This window comes from Bos javanicus, chromosome 15 (assembly GCF_032452875.1).
Source record: "Bos javanicus breed banteng chromosome 15, ARS-OSU_banteng_1.0, whole genome shotgun sequence".
Taxonomy (NCBI): domain Eukaryota; kingdom Metazoa; phylum Chordata; class Mammalia; order Artiodactyla; family Bovidae; genus Bos; species Bos javanicus.
The window spans coordinates 15190537-15216659 of record NC_083882.1 but is presented as its reverse complement, the minus strand read 5'-3'; the positions used below and the strand labels follow the sequence as shown (position 1 = coordinate 15216659).

At 40.6% G+C, this 26123-nt stretch overlaps 1 protein-coding gene and 1 long non-coding RNA gene across 3 annotated transcripts in view; one reads left to right on the top strand and one right to left on the bottom strand.

Moving 5' to 3' along the window:
- Positions 1-11394, bottom strand: part of SESN3 (sestrin 3) — a 79368-nt gene extending 67974 nt beyond the window's left edge. The window contains exon 1 of one of the 2 annotated variants that reach the window (XM_061440172.1): positions 11049-11394. In XM_061440172.1, the coding sequence (XP_061296156.1) occupies positions 11049-11126 (78 nt within the window). In that variant the 5' untranslated portion in view covers positions 11127-11394. The remainder of the gene's footprint in view (positions 1-11048) is intronic. The other variant, XM_061440171.1, reaches the window with a different exon arrangement.
- Positions 11395-11422: 28 nt separating this feature from the next.
- On the top strand, positions 11423-23748 carry LOC133261667 (uncharacterized). The gene is made up of 3 exons (XR_009741073.1): positions 11423-12331; positions 12891-12973; positions 16011-23748. It is a non-coding gene; the product is annotated as an uncharacterized LOC133261667 (long non-coding RNA).
- The last annotated feature ends 2375 nt before the right edge of the window (positions 23749-26123 follow it).

Here is a 26123-nt window from a genome sequence, read left to right as displayed (position 1 = left end):
AATGAATAGCAGGAATAAACGTTCATGCTACTTATCTCTGTAGATTAACTCTTTACTGCAAAAAGTTTACCAAAAAGTGAGACAGTTTCTTAGAGGTCCTCTTTAAGAGATACAATACTTAAGCTCAAAATGCTCCTAGACAGCATCTTTTGTCACAGACATCGTAGCAGTATTGAATGAATCAGTATTAGTGAACTAATGAATGGCTGGTTGGCAAAAGGAGTGGGTCAAAGTTTGGTAGGAAATTAGGAAAAATATATCCTGGGATTAGGAAAGAATGGTCACACGATTAACAACAGATTTACATAGATAAAATAGCAAACTAGATAGGTCAAAACTGTTTGACCTCAATTTAACCTTATAGAGAAAAATTTACATTTTTCATGTAAAATTAAAGTAGAAAATATCCGAACTTGAACTCACTCCTAGTAATCTCTTAGTAACCAAGTTCTATTAAGTTTTGTTAATTTTTACATTTTCTGAGTCTTGTAGATAAGGAAAACGTGGAGGATAAGGGAATACAGGGTTTATAGGTATATAAAAGCCAGGTTTTGGAGTCAGACTGGTTTCAAATCCTGAGCCTGCCACTTATTGGTACTATGATCTTAAGCAAGTAACCAAGGTTCTCTGAGTTCCAGTTTCTTCATCCATAACGTATGAGTAATAATTCTTTATGGGTTTGTTGTGACAATTAACTGTAATACACACGTAGGGCTTAAAGACTTAGCACAGTCCACTGCACATACGAGAGATTCAATAGAAGCTATTATTGTTGTTGATATTATAAAATATATTTCAAAACTAAGAGTTACAGTCTCAGGTAATTATCATAATCTTCCACAAAATCTGGTTTTAGTTCCTAGTGAGGTAAATTTGACCTTTTAAATTCTGCATATAAAGAAACAGATATTTCATTTAAGTGCCAAGTTCCATCTTCGAAACATAAGAAGATGCAAAAATAAAATATAAATCTAGAAATGAAAACATATACCTCTAGTACAAGTAGTTCAAAGCTATACTTTAAGAAATCCCTGTTATAAGAAATAATATGGCTCTAGTCAGCCAGTTTTATGGCCATACTTGTTATACACAGGATATGTTCAATACATTCTTTGTGAAACATAGGCAAAATGCCTGTCATTCCTTACTAACTTTGAGCAGCAAAATTCAAGGTGTTTCAACCCACTGTTGAATAAACTGTAATATTCATGTGCTCCTTAAGTGGCAGTCAATATTTTGTTCCATAGACCAACAAATGACTTCTGGGAGGATCTAAAAAGCAAAGGCTAGCTAAAGGGTAGTCCAGGCCAAAAACAAGTCTCTGGTTCACAGTTGCCAAGGGACTGCCTGCTGGATGAAGAGATCACAGCCAACTCTGGAATATCCCAAAGTAAAAGACTCCTGGTGGGGAGGGTGGTAGGAGAGGGAAAGGCTTAGCCAGAATTATCCAGTGAAACAAACCCCAGGAGAAGACTTGCTGTGAAGCTTGAGGTTTTAAGATCATACCTCTAAAACAGCCTTCTCTGAGAGAGCTCCAGCTGACTCCAGGAGGTGCGGGATGTGTCCCCATCAAAGCAATCGCCATTTCACATTTCTGAGAAGAACCAGTCCCTAAGGGCTGTGTCCTGATCTTCTTAGTGAATTAACATCCTGACTCCCTCCAAAAAGGGGTATGATATTTAATAGAAACATTCTCATGGTCACAAAAATGACCATGGTCACAACTTCTCAAAGTGGAGATGTCACAAGAGTTTTGAAGAAAACTTTTGAGCAACAAATAGAAAATCTCAACTTCTGTTATTAAAATTCTCAAAGTGTTCAGATAAACCTTATTAATAAAGAGGGCAAAGTATGGCTACAAAGAATAGACATATCCTGGAAAATGAGAAAAATAATTGTCATTTTCTTAGATTATACTGTATCCAATATAAATGTACTGCCAATATTTGCTAAAAACAAGCTTTCCAGTAACTATATCACAAATAAGAGGCAACCCAGTAGAGGAAATATATATATATATATACACACACACAAAATACAACAAATGCAGTATACTTGAGCAGCATGGCAGTCCAGACCACAGAAGAAAAAAAGAGTTTGAAGATGAGGAAAGACTTTTTGGAGATGTCACAAGAGTTTTGAAGAAAACTTCTGAGCAACAAATAGAAATTCTACATGTTAATTGTAGGTTTAGATGGTATGTGTGTGTGTGTGCCCGGTTGCTCAGCTGTGTTCAATTCTTTGTAACTTATGGACTATAGCCCGCCAGGCTCCTCTGTCTATGGAATTCTCCAGGCAAGAAGACTGGGGTGGGTTGCCATTTCCTACTCCTGGGCATTTTCCCAACCCAGGGGTTGAACTCACATCTCCTGCACTGGCAGGCAGATTCTTTACCACTGTGCCACCTGGGAAGCCCTTAGATGGGACAGGACAGATATTTTCAAATAGTTTATAATGCAGCTACTTATAGATTTAAGGTAACTGTTATGCAACACAGGACTAAATGTCTTGGTTTGGCAATGTATGTATTATATATTATGAATTCCACCTCCTCCTTCTATCCCTACTCCCACCACAGTGATGCCTAAAAGGGACAGGTCAGCTACTGGTAATCATTTGTAGGCCTTACCAGATCTAATCAGGTAGATCCTTACGCCCATGCCTTCAAGACCACACTGAATTACAGCTGCCATAGCTTTGTGTACAGTGTAAACCAACCCCCCAATCACACCCCCACACCCACACCCTAAATAGAAAATGCACTATACCTTAGCAGGCTGCAATATTTAGGGACTTCCACATTTAGAGCTGTCCTATCTCCTATTACTGTAGTGGTTTTCTTTTTCTTTATTGAAGCAATCTAGTTATCAGTTGTCTACACTGATACACCTCTTTCTTCTGATTCTTTTCCCTTCTTCTGTATTGCTTCTCCCACACTTCTCGGCTTTCAAGAAAAGTAGGCTAACCTTGCTACTCAGGGCCTTTATTTCCTCTCCAGCCAAAAACCGACCAATTAGAGCACAATGGCCATTATCTTTGGATCTGACCATTCTTTGCTTGTTGCATAGTAAATACTAAGGAGAACATTTCTTTAGAGCCAAAGAACTTTGTTTTTGTCCATCTTTGGTTTCTACCAGGTAAAAGGATGCTCACAAAACTTAGAGAAAGATCATCTCTAGCTAGTCTAAGCTTTTACTCCATTTATTGGGATACATCCCAATAAACTCACTGCAAGTTGAAAAATATTATAAGTCAAAAATGCATTTAATATACCTAGCCTATCTTCAATGTGCTTAGAACAATCATCTGAGTCTACAGTTGGGCAAAATCAGCTAACACAAAGCCTGTTTTATAATAGTGTTAAATATCTCACGTAATTTATCAGACACTGTACTGCAGGTGAAAAACAGAATGGCTGTATGGGTCTGAAAACGTTGCACAGTGAGTTGGTTAGTTTATGATCGCATGGCAGACCTGGAACTCCACTCAGTGCATCATAAAACATATGGCTATCTCAAGAAAAGATCAAAGCTCAAAATTCAAAGATACAGTTTCTACTGAAAGTCTACCACATTTTGTTGCTGTTCAGTCACTAAGTCCTATCCAACTCTTTGTGACCCCATGGACTGCAGCTCTCCAGACTCCTGTCCTCCACTATCACAAGGAGTTTGCTCAGATTCATGTCCATTGAGTCAGTATGCTATCTAACCTTCTCATCCTCTGCCACCCCCTTCTCCTTCTGCATTCAATCTTTTCCAGTTTTTTTCCAATCACCTTTGCACCACAAAAACTGTACTGAACCGTCCTCGATCAAGGACCATCTGTACTGTGGTATTAGAGAAGCTTCTAGTGTATCACTGACAAGTGCTAGGCAGCATCTGGAAGTGAGTCCCACATAGAACAGAGATGGCTGGGTTGGGTTTATCTATGCTTTCTGCCAGTGGTATTAGCCTTTTATTTCTCCCATAGTCACTCCAGAGAATTACATGCATATGCATCATATGTTGCTGCCAGGAACTGACTCAGCAGTTCTCAAAAGTTTTGGTCTTGGAACTCCTCCACACTTAAAAACACCTTAAAAAACATTTTTGCAAATCTCTTCAATGTCTATTTAAAATAAGACAGCTAGATTTCATATCTCTTCTACATTCAATCTGTTGTGATAGGTTTTGATTGAAGGTATGTAAGGAAAATCTTGTCTCACACAGATATGTAGTTGGATGATGCAAAAGATAATTGTGAATGTTCTGCTTTGATACTACACCAAAACTCGACAAGCAGAACTTCTGAAAGGTTAGCTGCAATGTGGACTCTTAACCCCAACCAGTAAACTTAACTTCCTATCTTAAAATTCATTTGTCTATCTTGTACTTTGAATGGATCTTTTACCCATGCACGATTTTGAAAAACTAAAGTCAGCCTGACAGGTGTTAAGTAAAAATGGGGTTCATTTTAAAAGTGGCTAGTTTGGCCTGCAACTGAAACAACTACACAAATCCTAGACCGCTGTGCAGTAAAAACACCTAGTATACTTCTCATCACTCAAGGATCAGGGTTTAACAAAATTTAACAGTGATTACTGTTGGGTGCCACTACCTTTACTTATTCTAAGGGGCCAGTACAGTTTTACATCCATTGCTTTTACACAGTGAAAAAAAGCTATAAAGTCTTGTATGATCATAAAAGGGCCTCCCAGGGGGTACTAGTAGTAAATAATCCACTGCCAATGCAAAAGACGCAACAGACATGTTCAATCCCTGAGTTGGGAAGATCTGCTGGAGTAGTAAATGGCAACCTGCTCCAGTATTCTTGCCTGGAAAATCCCATGGACAGAGGAGTCTGATGGGCTACAGTCCATGGGGCCACAGAGTCAGAAATGACTGATCAACTGAGCGTACACATGCATGCACGTGTGCACGCACACACACACACACACACATACACACACGATCATAAAAAAAGTTTTGACTTCCCAGACCCTCTGAAATGGTTCTGGATACTCCCAAGGTCTGAAGACTGTATTTGAGATTTGCTGCTTTATATCATTCAAGAATTAACCAAACAACAGTTAAAGAGATAATAAAAATAGCCAACTAACTCTTCTCCTTCCCCTCCAGTTGATCTGCAGTCATGCGTCAAAGAGTGGCTAAAAGTCAAATTTCTGACTATTATTACCTGGAGAGTTTCAGGACTTTAAGCATTCCACAGATGCTAAAGCTGGCAGAGCTGGGATGGACGTTCCCTGATAGCATCAATACTGCAGGGGACAATTCGAACGTAGTTTTATTAGAGGCATATTAAAAATTAAATGGACTTTATACTAGTTGCATGACAGAGTCCATTCCTCTTAAATTTTCTCAGTTTGTGAGAACCAACTGATAATGTGAAAGCACTGTAAAAATTGTGAAAAGTGAAAGTCTCTCAGTCGTGTCCATGGCATTATCCAGGGCAGAATACTGGGGTGGGTAGCCTTTCCCTTCTCCAGGGGATCTTTCCAGCCCAGGGATCAAACCCAGGTCTCCTGCATTGCAGGCAGATTCTTTAGCAGCTGAGCCACAAGGGAAGTCCAAGAATACTGGAGCGGGTAGATTATCCCTTCTCCAGGAGATCTTCCCGACCCAGGAATTGAACTGGGGTCTCCTGCATTGCAGGCGGATTCTTTACCAACTGAGCTACTAGGGAAGCCAAGGTCTACACAAACATAAGTTATAATCCAGTCCGTTCAAAGGGGAAAAAGAAGATAAAGACATGGGGAGAAAAAGGTTAATGCATTTTATTTCCCTAGCTCTTCTCCTAAATTAAAAGTTAACCATTCTTTGCTTTATCCTAGATTTGCCCCAAATTCTAGTAAGCACAATCTTCCTTAACTCTTAAGTCTTTTCAAATCAAATACCAATTTCCCTCATCTGCTGAAGTGTCCAAAAGGCAATTTTTTAATTTGAAATGCCAGAAACACATTAATCATTTAAGGAAAGGGAGGGGTAGAATACAAATATAAATATGCAAATAAAAATTAGTAGTTGATCACCCTAATTAAAAGCATAATGTCATTACCTCTCATTTGCAGACAATAATTAGATAAGACAGAAAAGTGAAGACTAACCAAATTACTCAGTATGTATTGATATATATTGCCAAAACATACAAAGGTCCTACTCTAGGAATAGGGAAAACACATAGGCTTGTCCTTCTTATATTCGTAGTTGTACCTTATGGTTTACAAAGTACTTTAACACACATTACCTCTCTCTAGCTATGCAGCAAACAGCAAGGCAAGTAGAAAGGATCTACATTTTCCAGAGAAAACTAGACTCCAAGAAGTTAACTAAGTTACCCAATACTCACAGACCTGTCAGAGACCTAAGGATGAGCATATCTTGTGACTTCCAGTGTTACTATATTTGTAGTTATATTTTAGCAATTTATTTGGTGGGGTCTTCCCTGGTGGCTCTGTAGTAAAGAGTCCACCTGCCAAGCAGAAGACCTGGGTTTGATCCCTGGGTCGAGAAGATCCCCTGGAGAAGAAAATGTCAATTAACACACTCCAGTATTCTTGCCTGGGAAATCCCATAGACAGAGGAGCCTGGTGGGCTACAAAGGGTTGCAAAGAGCAGGACACGACTTAATGACTAAACAACAACAATTTATCTGGTGGTGGAGAGGCTGTGGAAGCAGTACCATCCCTTTTATAAATGAAATCTTATATTGAACCTGAACTGTGAGACACATAAATACACTAAAGGGCTTTTATAAGTGTTTAATTATAAACTAACAACTACTGATAAGTTGTTTGTGTTCTCACAAAAGAAAATTGATCATGAGAAGATATGTAGAGGAAGGTTTTTCTAAAGGCCTGTGCCTTCATAATCAATGAGAGTCTTTCTCATCAATGTCTTATTAGCAAAAGTGTTCAAATACATGTACAAAGTGAACAGAACAAATCTGTCAAGGCCTGCACAAGAATAGTCTTGTAATGAATGATCTTGGGTAGCTGTAATTTTGTACTTAAAATTTAATCCAACTCAAACATTTTCGAATACTGAAGCATCATGCTGCTGCTGCTGCTAAGTTGCTTCAGTTGTGTCCGACTCTGTGCGACCCCATTGACGGCAGCCCACCAGGCTCCACCGTCCTTGGAATTCTCCAGGCAAGAACACTGGAGTGGGTTGCCATTTCCTTCTCCAATGCATGAAAGTGAAAAGTGAAAGGGCAGTCGCTGAGTCCTGTCTGACTCTTCGCGACCCCATGGACTGCAGCCTACCAGGCTTCTCCGTCCATGGGACTTTCCAGGCAAGAGTACTAGAGTGGGGTGTCATTGCCTTCTCCCACTGAAGCATCATAGGGCTCCATAAAAAGCAGTCTGAAAACCACTGCATAATGACTTGCTGTCATAAATTCACTTGCTTGCTCTCCACTTGGCTCCTTTTGAGATAAAACTAAAACCTACTTTGACAATCCAAAAAATGTATATAAGAAACCTGATTAATAAGTATGATTACTATTTCACAGTCAAAGCAATACCACTCTTTTGGTTGAACCATATAAAACTGCCATTAACTGACAATTTTGACTATAAAAATAAGGTTCATATGGCTTAAACTAATATTTCTCATTTTATTTTCCCAGTCTCTTCACTCATAAAACTATCAAAAAATTGTCAAAAATAAATGGATATATAAGCAAAGTGGAAAAAGTACAATATCCAACAACAACAAAAATCACTGGAACTACCTAAACATATTAAGCATTTTAAAATGTTAAACCCTTTTAACATAATGTGCAGAGTTTTATTCACTTCAGTAGCACTAACTGCTCAACACTCAAAATACATTGTCATATATCCCCTTTTATTTACTGGAGGATGTGTGGGTTTACAGTTACCTACCTTTCTTAATGTAGATTGGCACGCCACTTTGAAATGTTATCTAGTTGTCAGTGGAATTTCTTCAAGCAAAACATATACACTTCGGAACTCATCAACTTTTTCAAAGTAAATAGAAGCATTTCCTTTTTTATCAAAAACTTTATTGAATTATTTCATTGATAACAGAGCAAGTCAGAACAATTAGGAGTTATAGATTTAAAGAGAGTTTTGTTTCTTCATTTCTTTACCTATCTGGTTTACCTCTCCATTCTTCCCACTGACCTAAGGTTACCAAATTAGGTATATGCAATACTTGAAGAAGTCTCTCTTTTTTTGGAAGATACTGAATCAAAATTATAAAGGTACTTATAAGAATAAATGTGATTCTCATAAAACAAAGAATTCAATTTTCAGATATTGGGTTGAACCAAATCATTTACTTTGATGGAGAATCCAGTTCTTTTGTAAGTTCCCCCTCAAAATCAATACATGGCAACAAATTAAGCCACTTAGACAAAAAGGCCTCATGCTACATAAATAAAGGTGACTCTTTCCCCATCATTAGTGAGGATTATACAGTAAAGAGTAATTCACACTGGGTATGCATGAGTTTCATTCTTCCATCATGAACTACACTGAACTAAAATTCAAAATGCTGTGACTCACATGGTTATTACTGAACACTTAATATTAAGTGGAAAACACAAGATAAATCCAGATAATCCCATTTTGAGAGTTACAGATGAATTTTGCTTAGAGTTATATACTTTCTATCAAAAAAAAAAAAAAGCCCATTTCTTTATTAGAAAAGTCTTACATGCTATTTTTAGAATGATAAAGAATTTAAAATGCTAAACACTTGATATCTTTTAAGAGCACTTAAGGCACTCTTAAAAAGCTACAAATGTTGCCAAGTCATGTCATAACTGGCTCAAACAATCCCATTTCCATCTAAAGTTATTTCATGCTACTGCATGAATCAATATTAAATACCTTGGAGTTACTAAAAACTGGAAATTGGCATAGATGTGCACAGCAATTATAAGATATGAAAATGGTGAATATTCATTTTCCATATATTCTTTCTTTTAATAATAGAAGGATGTTTTCCTTCTAGGTAAAAAGAAATAATTTCTTAAAAGCTAAAGAATCCCTCTGCAATGCAAGAGACCCCGGTTCGATCCCTGGGTTGGGAAGATCCCTTGGAGAAGGCAAAAGGCTACCCACTTCAATATTCTGGCCTAGAGAATTCAATAGACTGTATAGTTCACAAAGAGTTGCAAAGAGTCAGACGCGACTGAACGATGTTCACAAGAGAAAGATAAAAAGATGTCTTGAAAGGTAGCAAAATGTCATGGATCATAGCCTTGTTTCTCTCAAAAGAAAAACAGATTTTGAAATTTAATACTACCTCCAAACATTTTATTAGTCTACCAAATTGCCAGAATCATTAAAAAAAAAAAAAAATTCCAAGTTAATACAGGTCTTCCCTTCCCCCCCACCTTATTCAGTTTAAAAAAAAAAAAGCTGTTTTTTTTAAAAACCAGGCTTTAATCAAATGTGTCTCAAAAAACTTTTTTTTTCATATTAAAGACATAACATCACTTTTAAAGCTGGAAAATCATCATCATCATCATTTTTAAAAAAGCTAAGTTCAGATGACATCTGGCCCAGAAATGAAAGAGTTAACATTCAACTAAGCTGCTCTGCACTTCTGATCCTTTACATTTCTCACAAGCTGCCCTACAATGAGCTGAGCAAGTATCAACTGTAATTTGATCCCGGAGTTTATGGAAAAAAATAACTGCACATACTCAACATGCACATTTAATAAAAATCTGTTTCAAGAAAAACATACCCGATAAACACAATTTAAGGCACATTTAACTGTTTGATTAACTTTAAATATGCAATCCCTTTGCTTTCTTCATGCTCTCAAATAAAACTGGGGAGAAAAAAAGCAGCGGCTCTACTGCAGGGAAAAGAGGCTTGAAAAACAACTTTGATTGGCACTTGGCCTGACCCACAGAGGAAGAAAAACAGTTTTTGGACAAAGAGCGCAAATATTTGAGCTTGCTTACTTACATGTTTCTTTCTTTTTTTTAATATAGAAAGAACAATCTCAATTGAACTGTAGTTAAAGAAATTGACTAAAAACGGTGCCGTATTCATCTTAGCCTTTCAGTCCCGACGCATTTGCACAGCTCAGCAATTTTAATTCATTTGTACTGGACAAACAGAAGCACCTCAACTACTGTTTCCACTTAATGAAATGTAAAAATAGTCTCGAGAAGAATAAGCTAATTATAATATAACCCAATGGCGGCTGTTAAAGTCTGATTAAAAGCTTTTCTCGGTCTAAAGCGACATCTTTTCATACTGCACCCCCCGCCCCCGCCCCCGCCCCAACCCTTAACGGAGCGATTAAACCAAGTGAGCTAAACAAAACTGGAGTAAACTTTCTCTCAATCACTCTGGGAAGCAATAAACTGCGCGTCTGATTTTTCTGGAGCAACACCGGGGTGCGGGGGTTGGAGGAGAACGGGGGATGGGGGGGGGTAAGCGCTAAAAAGGGACAATTCACGTCCACCCTCGTCTCCACCTCCCCCAGTCCCAGCCTGAGGAACCGTAACGTCGAACAGCGGTTCCCATGGGCATAAAGTTCAAGCTGCTTTACCAGTTTCTTTCGGGATCGACCCGGAGCCACAAGACGACCATCAAAAAGAAGGTTAAAAAAAGAGAAGAGTATTCGGGTAGAGCGTGCAGAAGTAAAACCGAAATAAATAAAAACAACACCCGCAGGAGTTAGGCGCAGCCGAGAGGAAGCCAGATTCCTCTGGACCAGACCAGTTCTGATTTCACACCGACTTGCACCCAGAACACCGGGAGAAGGACCGAACAGGTCCGTCACCCCTCCGCCCGAGGAGCGGGAATTGGGGGGGGGGGAGGCAAGGTAGCTAGGTGAACGGAGGGACAGACTGTAAGCACCCCCAAACCGCCGTCCCCCAAGCCCCCAGCCCCGGGGGCCAAGCGCTGCCCCGGCAGGAATCAAAAGCCCAGCAGGCTAGAGCCTCCGTTCGCGGCTCAGGCCCCCTTCTGGGGGTCCGGCGGAGAGGCCCCGGGGTCCCTCGGCCGCCGCGGGCAGGAAGCGCCCCTCGGGGATGGCCCCGGGCCGAGCCCGTACCTTCCGCAGCACTTTCCGGCAGTTGGTACAGAGCAGGTAGCTGGCGGCGGCCGACGGACTGCTGCCGCCGCGGTTCATCGCGGCTGCGGGCGCGCGGGCACCGCGGGCGGGCGGCGGGCCGGGGCCGGGCTGTCACTGCGGCCGCCCGCGCCGCTGCGGGGCCCAGACTGTCCCCCACACACGCCCCGCAGGCCGCGCTTCTAGCCTCAGCCTCCTCGGGGCGGGAGGACGGGACGGGGGGGCGACGGCCGGAGAGCGGGCGACTGCCCGCAGCGACCCCCGCGGCGGCTGCCGGAGCGACGGCGGAGACGGCGGCGGCGGCTCCTCAGCGGCGCGTCGTCCCGCCCGCCCCCATCCCGCAGACCCCCGCCCCCGCCCGGCCAGGACCAGCCGCCGCCGCCGCCGCCGCCGCCGCCACCGCCGCCGCCGCAGCGCCTCAGCGCCTCCGCGCGGCCCCGCCCCCGCCGCCTCAGCGCCTTCACCACCTCCGCGCCCCGGCACCGCCCCCTCCCGCCAATCGGGCCGCCCCGGCCACGCCCCCCGGCGCCAGCCTGCAGCCAATGAGCGGCTGCTGTCGGCTGGGCGTGGCACCGGCCAATCACAGGCGCCGAGGACGCCTCGAATCTCCGGGCAAGTTAAGTTTGTCTCCGAGGCTCTGAACTGCAGGGAGACGGCGGGTTAGTTCGGTAGCCGGGTGGGAGGGAACCGAGTTTGTGCCGCTCCGCCAATAGGGGGAAGAGGGTGTGTCACATGCAAATAACCCCGTGAAACCCAGCCCCCTCCCCTAAGGCCAGACACAGCCCCTGCGCTAGGTCCCTGCAGAAATGGGGAGGGGATGAGATAAATAGCTGGGAGCTAGAGTTCGCTAGAGGGTCTAAGACTCAACTAAATGTTTCCCGATTTCTTGAGAAAGACGGTGGGGGTGGGGGGAGCTAAAACGTTCATACCGATCCACCAGGGCAGTGGTTAGGCTTTCTCTTTCTTACCCAGAATCTTAGCTGGAAAGAAGACTGCAGTCCTGTAGCAGTTGACAGCCAAGGATCGCAAAGAACTTTATGCATCGCTTATCCTTGTTTTGCAAAAGACCAGTTACCTAAAGCTTCGGCAGCGGGTGGGGGATAGATGTTTAAGTACATTTACACCATTAGTCGGTTAGAGGGAAACAAAAGACTCAAAACCTGTGGGTTAGCGGTTTCCTCCTCCATCTAAAGCCCCTTCTCGTCGTAGTCTCTCAGCAACGAAAATTCTTTTATTTGTCCAGCTCGACAAGGCCAAAGAGACAGGTTTGTCTTCCACCCCAAAGTCCTTCTGGGGCGGCTGGTTAGATAAACGCAGAGCTCGGAGCCCTGCCTGGGAACGAAGCTTCAGAGAACAAATTGCCATTTAAAGCTCTTGGGCTAGACCTGCCTCTTGCAAAGCTACAAATGAATTCAGGATTTTGGTGTTCACGTTCTGGGGAGAGAAAGCAGATGTAACTGGGGGAAACTCAGGCTGGCAGGGTGTGGGGGGGACGGACAAGTGGGAGAGTAAGGTCTCCGGAGCGGCTAGCCGCGCTCATGCTGGTTGAAGGCGGGTTCCGACGTGAGACACCCCGAAACCTGCTCCCCTGTGAGAACAAAGGCAGGTGCCGAGCGAGAGCCTGGTTGGTGCCGGACGCTCCCCGGCGTACTCCGGGCCCCAGAGATTGCTTGCTCTGCCCACTGGAGCCGAGTTCCGTGCACACTGGAACCCCAGCTCCCCACCCGGCCCTGGCTGAAACCACATAAGACTGTGCGTTATGACATCACCTGTTTTCGGGCTGGAGAACGCGATCAGTATTCTCGGCTTCTGCTTTTCTTAAAGGTCGCTAGCGTACGAGGATCCGTGAAGGCCTGCAGTTGGCAGAATTGAATCTGTGGAGATGATTTACACGAATGATTTCACTGGTTTGCATTTCTTTCTTTTCTTTCCTTTCTTTTTTAATTTAAAAAACTACCCTGGTTGCCTTAGGGATTCAGTGTGGTGTTGTGATGCAAAATCAGAAAGGTACACTTGGAGGAGCTAGCAAGTTTAGCATATCAAAGCTATCAGACCGAATTCTGTGGTTAAAACTGCCAGTCTCCTCATTTTTCGACAGCTGCCCCCTCTCTGTCCCTTTTAGAGACCAACGAGCATAAACCAAGTCTACACAAGGAACAAAGGAAATGGAAATCTGCCAGTGTCAGGTTTAAATAGATTAAAATAGACTGGAAAATCCCCAAAGGGTCTAAATGATGTGGTGGGGTAAATGTGTTGATCCATTTAACTAAAGTTAAATGATTGCTAAAGTTTAGTGATAGCAAAAGTTCTCTTGGTGTTGTGTGGATTTATACAGCCTAGGAGAGCAATGGCATGGGGAAGGTGTATGACATTCTGTTAGAAGAAACTAAAAAAGAAGATTCCGCAGAGGGAGAAATGACTTACATACACTTCAATGCAGAGAACCAAGAAATCCAGGGAGAAAGTTAGGAAGGCACAGTTGTCCTAAGAACTGAAACACATATGTGTCCCCATTTAGTGGTACATTTCTTGAGTTATATTCCTGGCTTGGAAAGCAGATTTTATGTGAATACATTTTAAAGGCAAGTTGAAATTAAAGGATGAAATGAATTTTTGTGCAGAGATTGAATTTTCTCAAACAATATTTTAGCTTCAAATTATTTTCTATCATATACTTTTTATATCCTTTCCTTTTATTTAATAGCTAAAATTCTTTCACAGTGAAGTCCCTTAAGTTATTCAATAACCCAGAGAGGCAGGAAAAGAGAGGCCAGCTTCATACAATTACACCTTCTAACAGAGATTGCTAAAAGGAGGTTTTAGAAGAATCTCTTCATTGATCCATGGTCATGTACATGTATGTGACCAAATGATGCCCCTCTCCTCCAAAATTTTATAAAATTAATTGTCTACACTGTCATTTATTTGGCAGTCAACCATGTAACATTTCTCTTATTGAATCACCATGTATGTGTAATATTTCTTCTATTGAGCCACAATATATGTGTTTGTGTCCCACCTCTGAACTTTCCAATCCAGTAACTCATTCTCAATACACAATGACCGTCCTTTCCTCCGGTTCTCACACCCTCAATTCTATCATCCTTCTTCTCACCTCTCTGGGTAATGTTCAGCTTCTGGACTCTTCCTTTCTTTTCCATCCCTTACCTGGCCTCTTTTTCTTTCCCAGCCAGCCTGGATACTAGGAGCCTGTGACTTAGAAAATAAGTGACTTGCAAATCCTGGACCTCATGTTAGTTACAGAGAAGGAAACAAAAGCCCATTCTTTGAACTTCGTTCAGAGCAAGGAAAAACCCCACCCCTTTTGTTGTCTGGTTGTCTAAAACAAGAAAGAACTTCAGGAAAGTAAGACAGCGGTGAAAATTAACAACCAATATTGAGCATTCCTTTCTTAAGGTTTTATTTACCAATAGAGAATGATACTTCATTAAACATTTTACACTGTTTAAAAATAATTTTTGCTTGTTTTGAACTATTTTTTCAAGTGTGACCTTTTTTTCCCCTAGTCGTACATAAAATCACATGGCTTGGATGTACCATAAATTATTTAACCATTACTCCATCATGGAACATGTAGATTATTTCCCATTTCTCATGATTATAAATAATAATCTGATAAACTTCCTTACATGTAAGTTTCTGGCAGCATCTTTGATTCCTAGATATGAAATTTCTAACCAGAAGGATGTGAATATGTTTTAAGATTCTTGATATAATGTACTAAAAGGTTTTGTGAAAAGATTTAACCAATTTGCACTCAACTCACCATAAGAGGGCTTCCCAGGTGGCTCAGTGGTAAAGAACCTGCCTGCCAATGGGGGAGACCCAGGTTCAATCTCTGGGTCAGGAAGATCCCCTGGAGCAGCAAATGGCAACCCACTCCAGTATTCTTGCCTGGGAAATCCCATAGATAGAGGAGCCTGATGGTCTACAGTCCATGGGTCCTGAAGAGTTGGACGCAATTTGAGTGCACACGTGCGCCCTCACACACTCAACGAATAAGCATAGAGGGGAGAGATCTCTTGGTAGATTAAGCATTTGTCAAAGCATCCTTTCCTATACTTTTTCCTTAGCATCAAACTGAATACTGATATGACTGGTTCAGATTCTATTTTCTCATTAGACTGTGAACGCCTGTAGGGCAGGGAATGGACTGCATTCACTTATTCACTTCCAGCTCGTAGCTCAACCCATTTTAAGAGAAATGCTTTAAAAATCTTGGAGAAAATATGGAGTTTTCACTCTGATTTTCCTCAATATACTGTAAGTCTAGGGCATCTCTTTTTAATCTCTAATAATAGCTACCGGATCTTACAAAAGGATCCCAACACATATCTGTGAATTGAATGGTTCAGAATGACTATTGCTGCAAAGCAGAGATTGGATTCATGTCTTTACCTGTCACCAAGTCTTTCTTGACACTGAACATCATGATCATGACTGAGGCTTGCTATCTCTCATAAAATGAAAGCTCTTACCACAAACCAAGGGTATAGGGAGAGAGGGTTGGGCACATTTTTATGTTCAGCACTTTTGAAAGAAGATACTGTGTTAATAACATGCTGTGACTTTTGGACTTGAAATTGTTTACTTCTCTAGATATTCTCATTCTACTGACCTAAGAACTGGGCCCCTTTATAGTTCCTGAATAAGGATTCAATTGAAAAAATAAATTACTGAAGATATTTTAAAAATTCCAGTTCTGGAGACAATAGGTCATTTTCTAATATTTTGCCTTCTCAGACTTCTTCGTCTTTCCCCTGGGGGCACCCAAAGCCTTAGATTGCAGGGCAAGTACTGCATTATTTACAAATTTGCAAATACTGTAATTTGTTTTGTGCACAAAGGAATTTGCACTTCACACAATTGTAAATTGATTGCTCCCTTTGAGCTGTTAATTAGATTCCTGCTAATTTTTCCTAGGGCCTAAGACCAGTCAGTACTACTCCGAAGGAGGAATTAAGAAGATGTGATCCAAAAGGGGCTCTGCTTGAGCGCCGCTTCCCCTCCCACCCTCTCCATCGCCCACCTCCACCAGGAAAATTATTCTTACCGAAGCTCATTTTCCAAGGAACAAATATTCCATCAAGATCCCGATTTCTGCCAGCTTTCTCTTCTAACTTCCCCTTCCAGAGTTTCCTGCATTAAACCCTGTAGAAAGCAGATTGCAAAGGAGAGGCCTACAGATCTGGGTTTATCATTGTTTGGCCTGCAAATGTTAGCCAGCACAGTTCTTTTTAACATTGAATTACTTAAAAACACTTGATGTAGGAGATTTTTGCCGCCACCCGCACCCCCACCCACCAACAAGTCTAGATTTCTGGTGTCTCTTGAAAATGGTTAGATCTGGTTACACTGGATGTGTACTGGTATATGGCCACCATCTGCTGGAACCCAGCACCTGTTATCTGCATTTGGACATGCATTTTCAGGTTTACCAACGTCTCTGTCACTCTTCTGGGGTTCCATTTTGCCACTTTATATACATTGTCTTCTTGACCTTTGTAAGGATTTGCCATCTCAGAACTTTCTCCGGCACTCAAATTACTAATCTACTGACTGATCCTCTTAACTTTATCATAGAACATGAGTTAAAAAGAAACATGTCATCTCTTGGCTATAGCAGAAGTTGAGGAAAAGGATCCAATGTAAAGAATATCATGATATGCAGTTGCCTGGGTGATAGTAAATAAGGGATGGATTGCAAAGTGGCCTGAGGAATCTTTTGCTGGTTGTGGAAATGATATGTATCTTGATTGTGCTAATACTTTCATGGGTGTACATAACTGTCAACATGCAATAAACTGTACAGTTTTATTATGCAGTTAACTGTGTGTAAGTTACATCTCAAAATAGTGGATTTTAAACAAAAACAGAATAATGGTTGTATAATATTTTAACATTTGTATGTATAACAATCTGTTCAGTCAAAATTCTATAATTGGATATTTGTGGGAATACTTTTAGTGAAAATAAATAATATCAAATATGCAAATTCACAAAAAGGATATCACGATATGTATATCAATTATACATTAATTAAAAATAAATTTAAAAAAGAATACTCTGGTACTCTGACACATACGTGTGTGTGTGTGTATACACATTGGTACTGACACATACGTGTGTGTGTGTGTGTGTGTGTGTATACACACAAGGGGAAGGACAGTTGTCTAAGAAGGGACTATTATGTCCTTTACACTGGTAACCTTATTCCTTATTCTAACTCTGTCTAAATTCCCATTCAAATTGTAGCTTTAGGAGAAAGGGACCAAGGGGAACGTGGCAATAGTAGGAGGCCCACGAGAGTGTTTTCTTTGATAAGCATTATCATGTGGGGACTAAGAGCCTGGGCTTTGGAGTCAGATACGGATTTGAGCGCTGACTTGGACCCTTACTAGATATATGTCCTTGGGCAAGTCACTTACTGTCTCTAGGCTTCAGTTTCCTCATCTGTGAGATTGAGTAATAATGGTACTTTCTCAAAGGGTGATTGTGAAGACTGAATGAGACAATGCACCGTAGTGTTCAGGAAGTGACTAGAACCTTGCAAGCCCTCAAAAAGTGTTTGCTGCTAGCTGCCACAATACAAAGGATGTTATGCTCTGACATTGGTCTAGTTACCTAACTTTTCTATGTCTTAATCTTTGTCATCTAAAAAGAAGATATTAATATTGGCTTAGTTATAGACAGCTGTTTTGAGGATTAAAGGAGTTATATGTAAAGCGCTGTAAGACAATGTCTTGCATATAAGAAATGCTATATGAAGATTTATTCTTATTGTATACTGTGGTCAGGAGATCTTTTTTATTTTCCTCTTTGTTTTTCTGTGAAGATCTTTGATTTTCTTTTTATTTTATTTTTAAACTTTACAATATTGTATTGGTTTTGCCAAATAGCGAAATGATTTTCAAGGTACTTCTCAAAAGTAAGGTAACGTATTGTAGAAGTAGCAATGGACAGAAAGTCAGAAGACCTAAGGTTTAGTTTAGTAGTGCTGTAAACTAAGTGATCTGGGGCCTCAGCTTCCTTTTCTGTTAAATGTGGAAGGGTCATTAAGTGGGGTCAGGGCCAATCCAGATTATAGGAAAATTGAAACTTATGAAATATGGAGACTTTCCTTAAGAAAAAAATATGAAACTATGGATGCAAAATTATTTATGAAAGTGAATACTTATTTAAAATTAATAAATGGAATCAATAAACTTTAAAAAGCTGAAAATACTATAAACATCATAAAATCCAAATAAATAACAAAACTATCAATCAACTACCTGACACAACCCTATATTACTTTTTCCCCCTCCATATTTTTGGCTGTATATTTTCATTTCCTTTTCATATGAGAATGATTTTTGCAATATTGTCTTCTATGGAGAAAATAGAAGGATGATTCATTTTTTTCTCTAGTCTAGTGCCCTAGAACACTTATGCATCATAAACATTTTCCAACCTACATCTTTGTGACATGATGCATGTGAATTGGCCTGGTGGCAGTAGAAATATTCCTAGAATCCATTCTTACATTGGGACAACTCAAAACCAACAACCACACCTGAAATGACTATTATCTCTTTCTATATATATAACCCACTAAACACAAGCTAAAGGTACCTCCATCTCAACTTCCCCTTACCTAGAATAACAAAAATACCCATGGCTTCCCAATTTCTCTGGCATGAGGGAGAGTTTGAAAGAGGTAACTTGAGTACAAAGAGTTTGTGTGGTCCTTACCAATAATGGTTAATAGCTTGTTTTAAAAAAATTTAATTAATGACGATGTGGACACATTTCTCTGGCCTCTCCAAAGAGCCTTGGAAGGGGCCAGTGCTAGTGATGGACACTAAGGTTTAAATGTCATTAAATTTGTGGTTAATTCATATCTGAGAATCACAAAGACCTAGTCAAGCTCTAAAATTCTGTGAATTTGTTTTGTCTTACAATTTCCATGAGAATCTAGTGCAAGCAGGATTACTAAGACAGGAGAAGCAGGAGAATATCTGCAAGTAGGCAGGGAGAAAGTAAAAGCAGCTCTAGTCTCAAAAAATCCCCAAAGTTGCCCGGGTTTTCTTTGTTCCCTTATTTCTTCTGTGAGTCTATTCCTTTTTTTTTTTTAAATTAATCTATTTGTACTCACCCTAGTTCTTAATATCTTTCTTACAGATGTGAGGAAACTAAGAGAAATAATTTTATGTATTTTAAAGAGAGATCATTGTGGAATATGCTAGTTGTCTGGGTGTTAAAAAGGAAAGTGGGTGAATAAAACAAAAATCCACATTAGAGTAAGGGAGTTTGGAAGGATCCTGTTAATTGGAGTATAGAAGAGTTATACTTTTTAGACTCAAGTGTCTTAGATAACATATAACAGTATTTATTCTATTGTGAAGAATTTGCAGGAAATCAACACATAGTTGAAGGGACCCTAAGAAGGGAACAGCCTACACTTCAATTTTCATCTCTTCTGAAAGTGACAGTTACATACAGATTTTGAGCGTCTTCAAGGATGAGCCTTTATTCATCTGAATATGTCAAGTACTTGGAACCTAAGAGGAAGTGCTTGAAAAAGCTTGTTGGATGAAATAATTGGATGTATTAGAGTTTGTTAACTAGAAAGTAGATACATTTTTACCAACAAAAGTTCCCAAGTTGTCTTAAAATTGTAAAATGATTTTCATGCAAAGGTAAAATTTGCCTTGGTAGCAAGAAGCAACTTTCAATAATTATATAAATGGTAACAACAAACAGCAATTTCAAAGATAAAGTGTTGGCATTCCTACATGAGCTGCCAGCTTGGAATCACAACAGCGTCTCATAAGATTTTGGAAAGCTAGATGCATTTTGGAAGACTATGCTTCGAAATACATGCTGTCCAGATAGTCTTTTATTCACTCATTTATTTATTGGATATTGAGCAAGTAGTAAGTCCTGGTGATTAAAAAAATAACAAAAGATAAGTTTACAATTTAATAGAGAGACTAATGTATAATCTCTGCACTGATGTAGAAGATAAATAGAAAATGGAGAACAGAGGGTAAGAGAATTATTAGCAAAGAATTTAGAAAGCTCCTTTGAGTAACTGTACGCCTCTTAGTGGTAGTGATGGAAATTCACTCCTGTGTTCATGCGTTCATTTGCTCAACGTGCGTCTGTGGAGTACAAGTACCAGGCTCTTGGTTAGTTAGGGAACATGAGAGTCGGGGTCTTACATAACAGATAATCTTCCAGAGAAGAGGGACTTCAAACAAGTAACACCAATATGTAATAAGTATTTTTATTTTTGGCCACACTGTGTGGCATGTTGGACCTTAATTCCCCAACCAGGGATCAATCAGGTGCCCCCTGAAGTGGAAGCTTGGGTTCTTAACCACTGGACCGCCTGGGAAGTCCCTGTAATGATTATTATAGTAGGGGAAACACAGGAAGGAAACATACAGCATGGGAATCTAACATAATCCGGGCTTCCCTGAGGAAGTAAAATGCAAACCCAAGTAGTGGACTGTCCACAGTTTATGACAGTGACTACCATGTATGCCAGCCAGTGGGTCCTTTCCATCTGCAACTCACATCTTGATGTTTCAGTTCCTCTTTTAATGTAGTTCCCGTTACAATTATAAAACTCCTATTAATCCTGAGTTTTTACATTACAGTAAACAAACCTCGGGCTTCCCTGGTGGCTCAGATGGTAAAGAATCTGCCTGCATGCTGAGACCTGGTAGGAGACCCAGGTTTGATCCCTGGGTCAGGAAGATCCCCTGGAGAAGGGAATGGCAACCCACTCCAGTATTCTTGCCTGGAGAATCCCATGGACAGAGGAGCCTAGTGGGCTATAGTCCATGGGGTCGCAAAGAGTTGGACATGACTGAGCGACTAACACTGACTTTCAAATAAACTTTAATACTGAGAGCAAGCCTCCTTTCTCTTTTATGAGGGACTATCCTTATTTGACTTCTTTTTCCTAATTAAAGAATATCATTTAACATCATTTCATGCTTGATATTTCTCACTTAGCCCACCCCCATACTGAGTTCCATCCCTGTATGTGCAAGTTAAATGTAGGCACCATTTCTAAGAGGTACATCTATTTCATCTCTCTTAAGACTCTGAAGTATTTGAAAGCAATCCTCCTATCTCTAATCTGTATTTTCTAATTCCCACAACACCCACTGTAATGATACTATAATCATAATAGATATAGTAATAGAAGCAACCACTACCATTTACTGGGTGCTTACTGTGTACCAGTCATTTCACAATATCCTTTATATATTGTCTTACCTAATATTTACAAAATGCCCATGAATGGCTATTGTTATCTTCATTTTCACAAACAATTTATAGGGATTAAAAGTTTGGTCAGAGTTATTACTAGACATTTGAGATTTGAACCCAGATTTGCTTAATGCCAGTATTATAGCCCATATTTATAGATAGTATTATGCAATCCTGTCTTTGCATTGTACAGTCAGAATATTGTAATTATTCTTTGAAATAATTCTCTGTGATAGGTTATCAAACTATGAGGTCTGCTGACTTAGGTCTCCCAATGTCCACCAAATACAGTGTGGGCATTTCTGGTAGCTGGATTACTATTGAAATCAATGCTATGGGAGTAGAAAAAACAATATGCATTATTCTCTCTTCTAATATTGTATTGCCCATTGGCATGTTACTCTAAAATAAAACAATTGAATGATCCTGGGATTCGAAAAATCCTTTTGTTGACACTCTAAATGCTGAAATTCCAAATGTTTTTGATATTTAAGTCTGATGATCCCTAGGCAAGTGGTTAGTCATGGAGGTAAAATGGTGTATATACTGAAGTTGAAGGAGAGGGGAGATGAAAGAAGTTACCCTTGTTCCTCTTACATGCTGTGTCAAGGATGGTCCAACCCCATTGTGACTGGTTGAAACTAGCTCGTCTAACAAAGATGAATGAACTGGTTTCCATGTAATCTGCTGGTGAACTAGAGGTTTTTATCTCAGCCTGGCCCATCCAGATCCTCCTCTAAGGAAATCTTCCTTTCTGTGGGCTCATTCTAAACAGTAATGCTCTGTATTACGTGTTTGCTCCCTGTCTCACATGAGTAGACCAAGGAGTAGGCACTTGGTGGAAAATAGCCATTCTGTGACCTGGCCAACCATCTGGATGGACTAGCTTAAAATGATGATCTGGGCCAATCAGTTCCCTTTCTGGGAAATTCGGCAATTGGAAACTAAAACACCAAGCCAGCTGGCAGCAAAGTCAGATTGTGAGAGGATGCCATGAACCAAAAGGAACCGAAAACTATGAAGGGCAGAACAGATAGTAAAGGTTGAGGAAGCAGGTTGGACAAGAAGGATGGAGGCAACGCACAGAAAGAAAGCGAAGACACTTAAGACACTTGGAGGTGCCTTCAATCTTGGCTATTTCCAGTTCTGGTCCCTGCCATGTATCCTTGTGACGACCCACCCCCACTCCACTCCACCCCTTCCCCCATCTAAATCTCTTTCCACCATTAATTTTGTGAAGTAACTTGAGTGTGCCTGTTTCTTTCAATCAAAAGAGATTGATTGAAACCATCTCTTTCTTCCCTTGCATGTCAAGCACTTACAAATATGAAGTATTACTCTTAGTTCTCATTAGCAAATGGATGTGAAAGTCTGACATTCAAAAGAAAGAACTAGAATGCACCGAGCCAGAAAACCCCATTTTGCTTTTTTTCACACAGAAAACAAATCTTCCAGTGTAACGTTTCATTAAGAAAGTCTGCTTTCAAATTTTTAGGACCTTTTGTGCCTCCAGTTGGAGAATGAAGATCAGTAATCTATTACCTAAACTGCTTCTCTCCAAGTTTAACATCAGTGTGATTCCGAAATGTCTACCTGAGCAACCGCCCATGAAGAAAACTTTGAGAGATAAAGGCTTTCTCTCTTTCTACTCTTATCCTTCGTTCAGACCTCATGCCTGCTGGCCCAGTTTAATGATTTTTTTTAGAGTTCTTGAACCAAAAAGGATTTTTTTTTTAAAGTAAAAACAAACAGAAATGGGGGTTAAATGTCTCTGAACATTTCCAAAGAATTAAGTGGTGAAGAAAAAGATAAAGTAAATAAGGGCAGCTTTGGGTCAATTTGCAAAGTTAAAAATCACTATGGTGGTCTTTATGAGATAATGAAGAGGACCAGGTATGTAACTATGAACAGGTATAAATATTTTCATTTGACTCAACTTGCCAGATGAGAAATATGTCTGAACAAGCAATCTGTTTCTTTAGGGCCAATCGCTAGCTTCGGGAGCTCAAGCTTAACTCAGGTAGCCGTGATAAATCTGGAATAGTCTTGATTTTCCATTACTGTTCCTCACACGCTTTGTGTCTGCGGAAGCCACTACTTTTTCTTCCTTTTCTAAGTGTCTCTCTCTCCCTCTTTTCCTCTTCCCTCCACATCCTTCTCCCTCCTCCCTCTTCCCTCTCCCTTCCTCCTCCTCCTTCCCCCTTCTCCCTCCTCTTTTCTTCCCTCCCCTTTTCCACCACTTCTTCCCCTCCTTCCCCCTCCTCCTTTCCCCTCCTCCCTCCTCTCCTCCCCCTTTTCCTCCATTCTCTCTTTCCTCCTCTCCCTCTCTCTTTCTCTCTCACTTATATTGGGTTTGTTCTAAACTCAGCCACCCTTGAACCCATTCTCTCTCCTGCAGGTACAATAGTTCTTAGGATTTGCCAAGATCTTGGAAAATAAAGGAGATGCTTCACCCGACCAGTGAGGATCCTCTTTGCCACACCTTTGGAAATGTTGTGGATGGGGAATTAAAGGAAGTGGTGTTGCCCCACCCGGGGCCATCCCAGAAGGACTGTGGTTGTGCTGGACGTGCTGTTGATGCAACAACTCTACTGTTGTTTCTGTCTATTTGAAACCTGTCACTTTACATTTTCTTTCTCCAAGAAGACCCAAACATCAAGAGACTCCCATGTCTTGGGGGAACTGGAACGCCTAGGAATGGAAACAAATGGAAATACATTATACCAGTGGAACTTCAGCTATGACCTGAAATGTGTTACCTAAGAGCTCTGTAAGGGAGAAATTGAAAACTTTTTTTCTATCTTAATATTATATAATCTAGTCACTGTTGAAAAGCCCTTCAAATTTCATTTTTTTTAGTAATTACTTTGTAGAGTTTTTTGAGGATTAAATGAAAAAATTTATGTAAAGTGCATAGAACAGTGTCCCTCCTGTTATGACCACTCAATAAATATTACCTATTATTATTACTTTTAAAACTTTTCATGCAGCAATAATATATTTGTTCAACTGCAATTGAAATTTATTTGAATTTTAATGTTTTGGGCTCCTTGGTGTCATTTACCACTGTATTTGATTTAAAAGGGCTCAAGTACTTGGTAATATGCAAGGTGGATCATCAAGCATTTTTACTGAAATTGTGTTTGCAAAGTACATTTTGGTCTTCTATTAGTCTGTTCAGTCCCACTGTAAGATAGAGAATTCTGTGTCAGAGATCCTGTTGAAAAATGAAGAATCTAAGTGTCAGGAGAAATTAAACGACAACAATTAAATGACAACATTCTAACCTCTCTCTAGATGAAGAAAGACCATCTTCTTTGGGACTTGGGCTCATACGTGAGGTATATGTAACCACACTGGAGTAGGAAGCGGCACCCCACTCCAGTGTTCTTGCCTGGGAAATCCCATGACAGCGGAGCGTGGCGGGCTGCAGTCCACGGTGGTTGCAAAGAATCAGACATGACTGAGTGATTAGACAACAATAGCAGTGCATCCACACACATGAATATATGCCTTTATGTGTCCTACTGTCAACAAACTCTCTTTTTTTTCTTTTTTGGCCATGCTGTGCAGCTTGTGGGATCTTATTTCCCCAACCAGGAATTGAACCCAAGCCCTCTGTAGTGGAATTGAGGAGTTCTAACTCCTGGCTCGCCTGGTAATTCCCTCAAAATTCTTTTTCCTAGAGTATGGAAAGGCAAAAAGCTAGAGCTAGTGAGTAATAATCATTCCTTAAGCTTTTGACTGATGAGCTGCAGCTTGTCAGCTAATGAAAAGGAAGTATTATTCCCATTTAAGAGCTGGAATCCTGAGATAGAGTGCCCTGGCTCTTGCCATCAAGACTTTTGCCTGCTAGCCAATAGCTGATGATCTATCTCAGTTTTGCTCTACAAGAGGCAACTAACTACCTTTAGGAATATAGACAATATCACAAAAGATAACATGCCTGATGTATTTTGTATGACTCTAGTAAGAAGCTAACCATACTATAAATAGGTCTGGGTTTTTTTTAAATATAGGTCTGGGCTAAGAGGGTCTTCTGGGAAGTGTAAATGGGGAGGATATATAAAGCATGGACCAAGCCATGGATTCTTTCATCTTTGCCTTTTACAATTGCCCTCTGTTTCTAGAAGTCTATTTATGAGTCTGCCTTGGTCATCAGGCAGAATGCCTTATTTATTTCCTGGCTGTTTACAAAACCAAGGACCCAGACTACAGGATATTTATACTGTTGTCTATCAAAGCATTCACTGGGAGAAGAGATAAGCAATTCATCTGCCAGAAATATTGTGGCTTGCAAAATAGGAGCACCTATGAAAGAAGTCACCACAGTACCATGTCATGACAAAATGAGTGTGTTCTCTTGGATGATGTAGCTCATTTAGGTTGATTTCACCTTCCTCGGATATCATAAACATAATTTTTGCTTTTTCACTATAGCTCTTTGTTGCTTGGACAGGGACATCTCAGGTGGAAAGGGCCTGAAGCCGAGTCTGAGTTGGATCCTCCTGAGAACATCAAGAAGAGTTTACTTCCCTTTTTTTTTTCAAAGAACGGAGGAGTATATTTAGCCAGGCAAACATAAGGTTCCAGATGTGGAAGATTACAAGGAGCAGTAAGATTTTTCTAGATGGAAAAAAAGGGAAGGCAGATGCTTGGGTGTGTGCAGGGGCTTATAGCCCTGGGGCTGCCCTAAAGAACTTCAGGGTGAAGTCCATCCATGTGACCCCCAAGGCTGGACAAGGACCTGGGGTGAAGAGCGGCTGC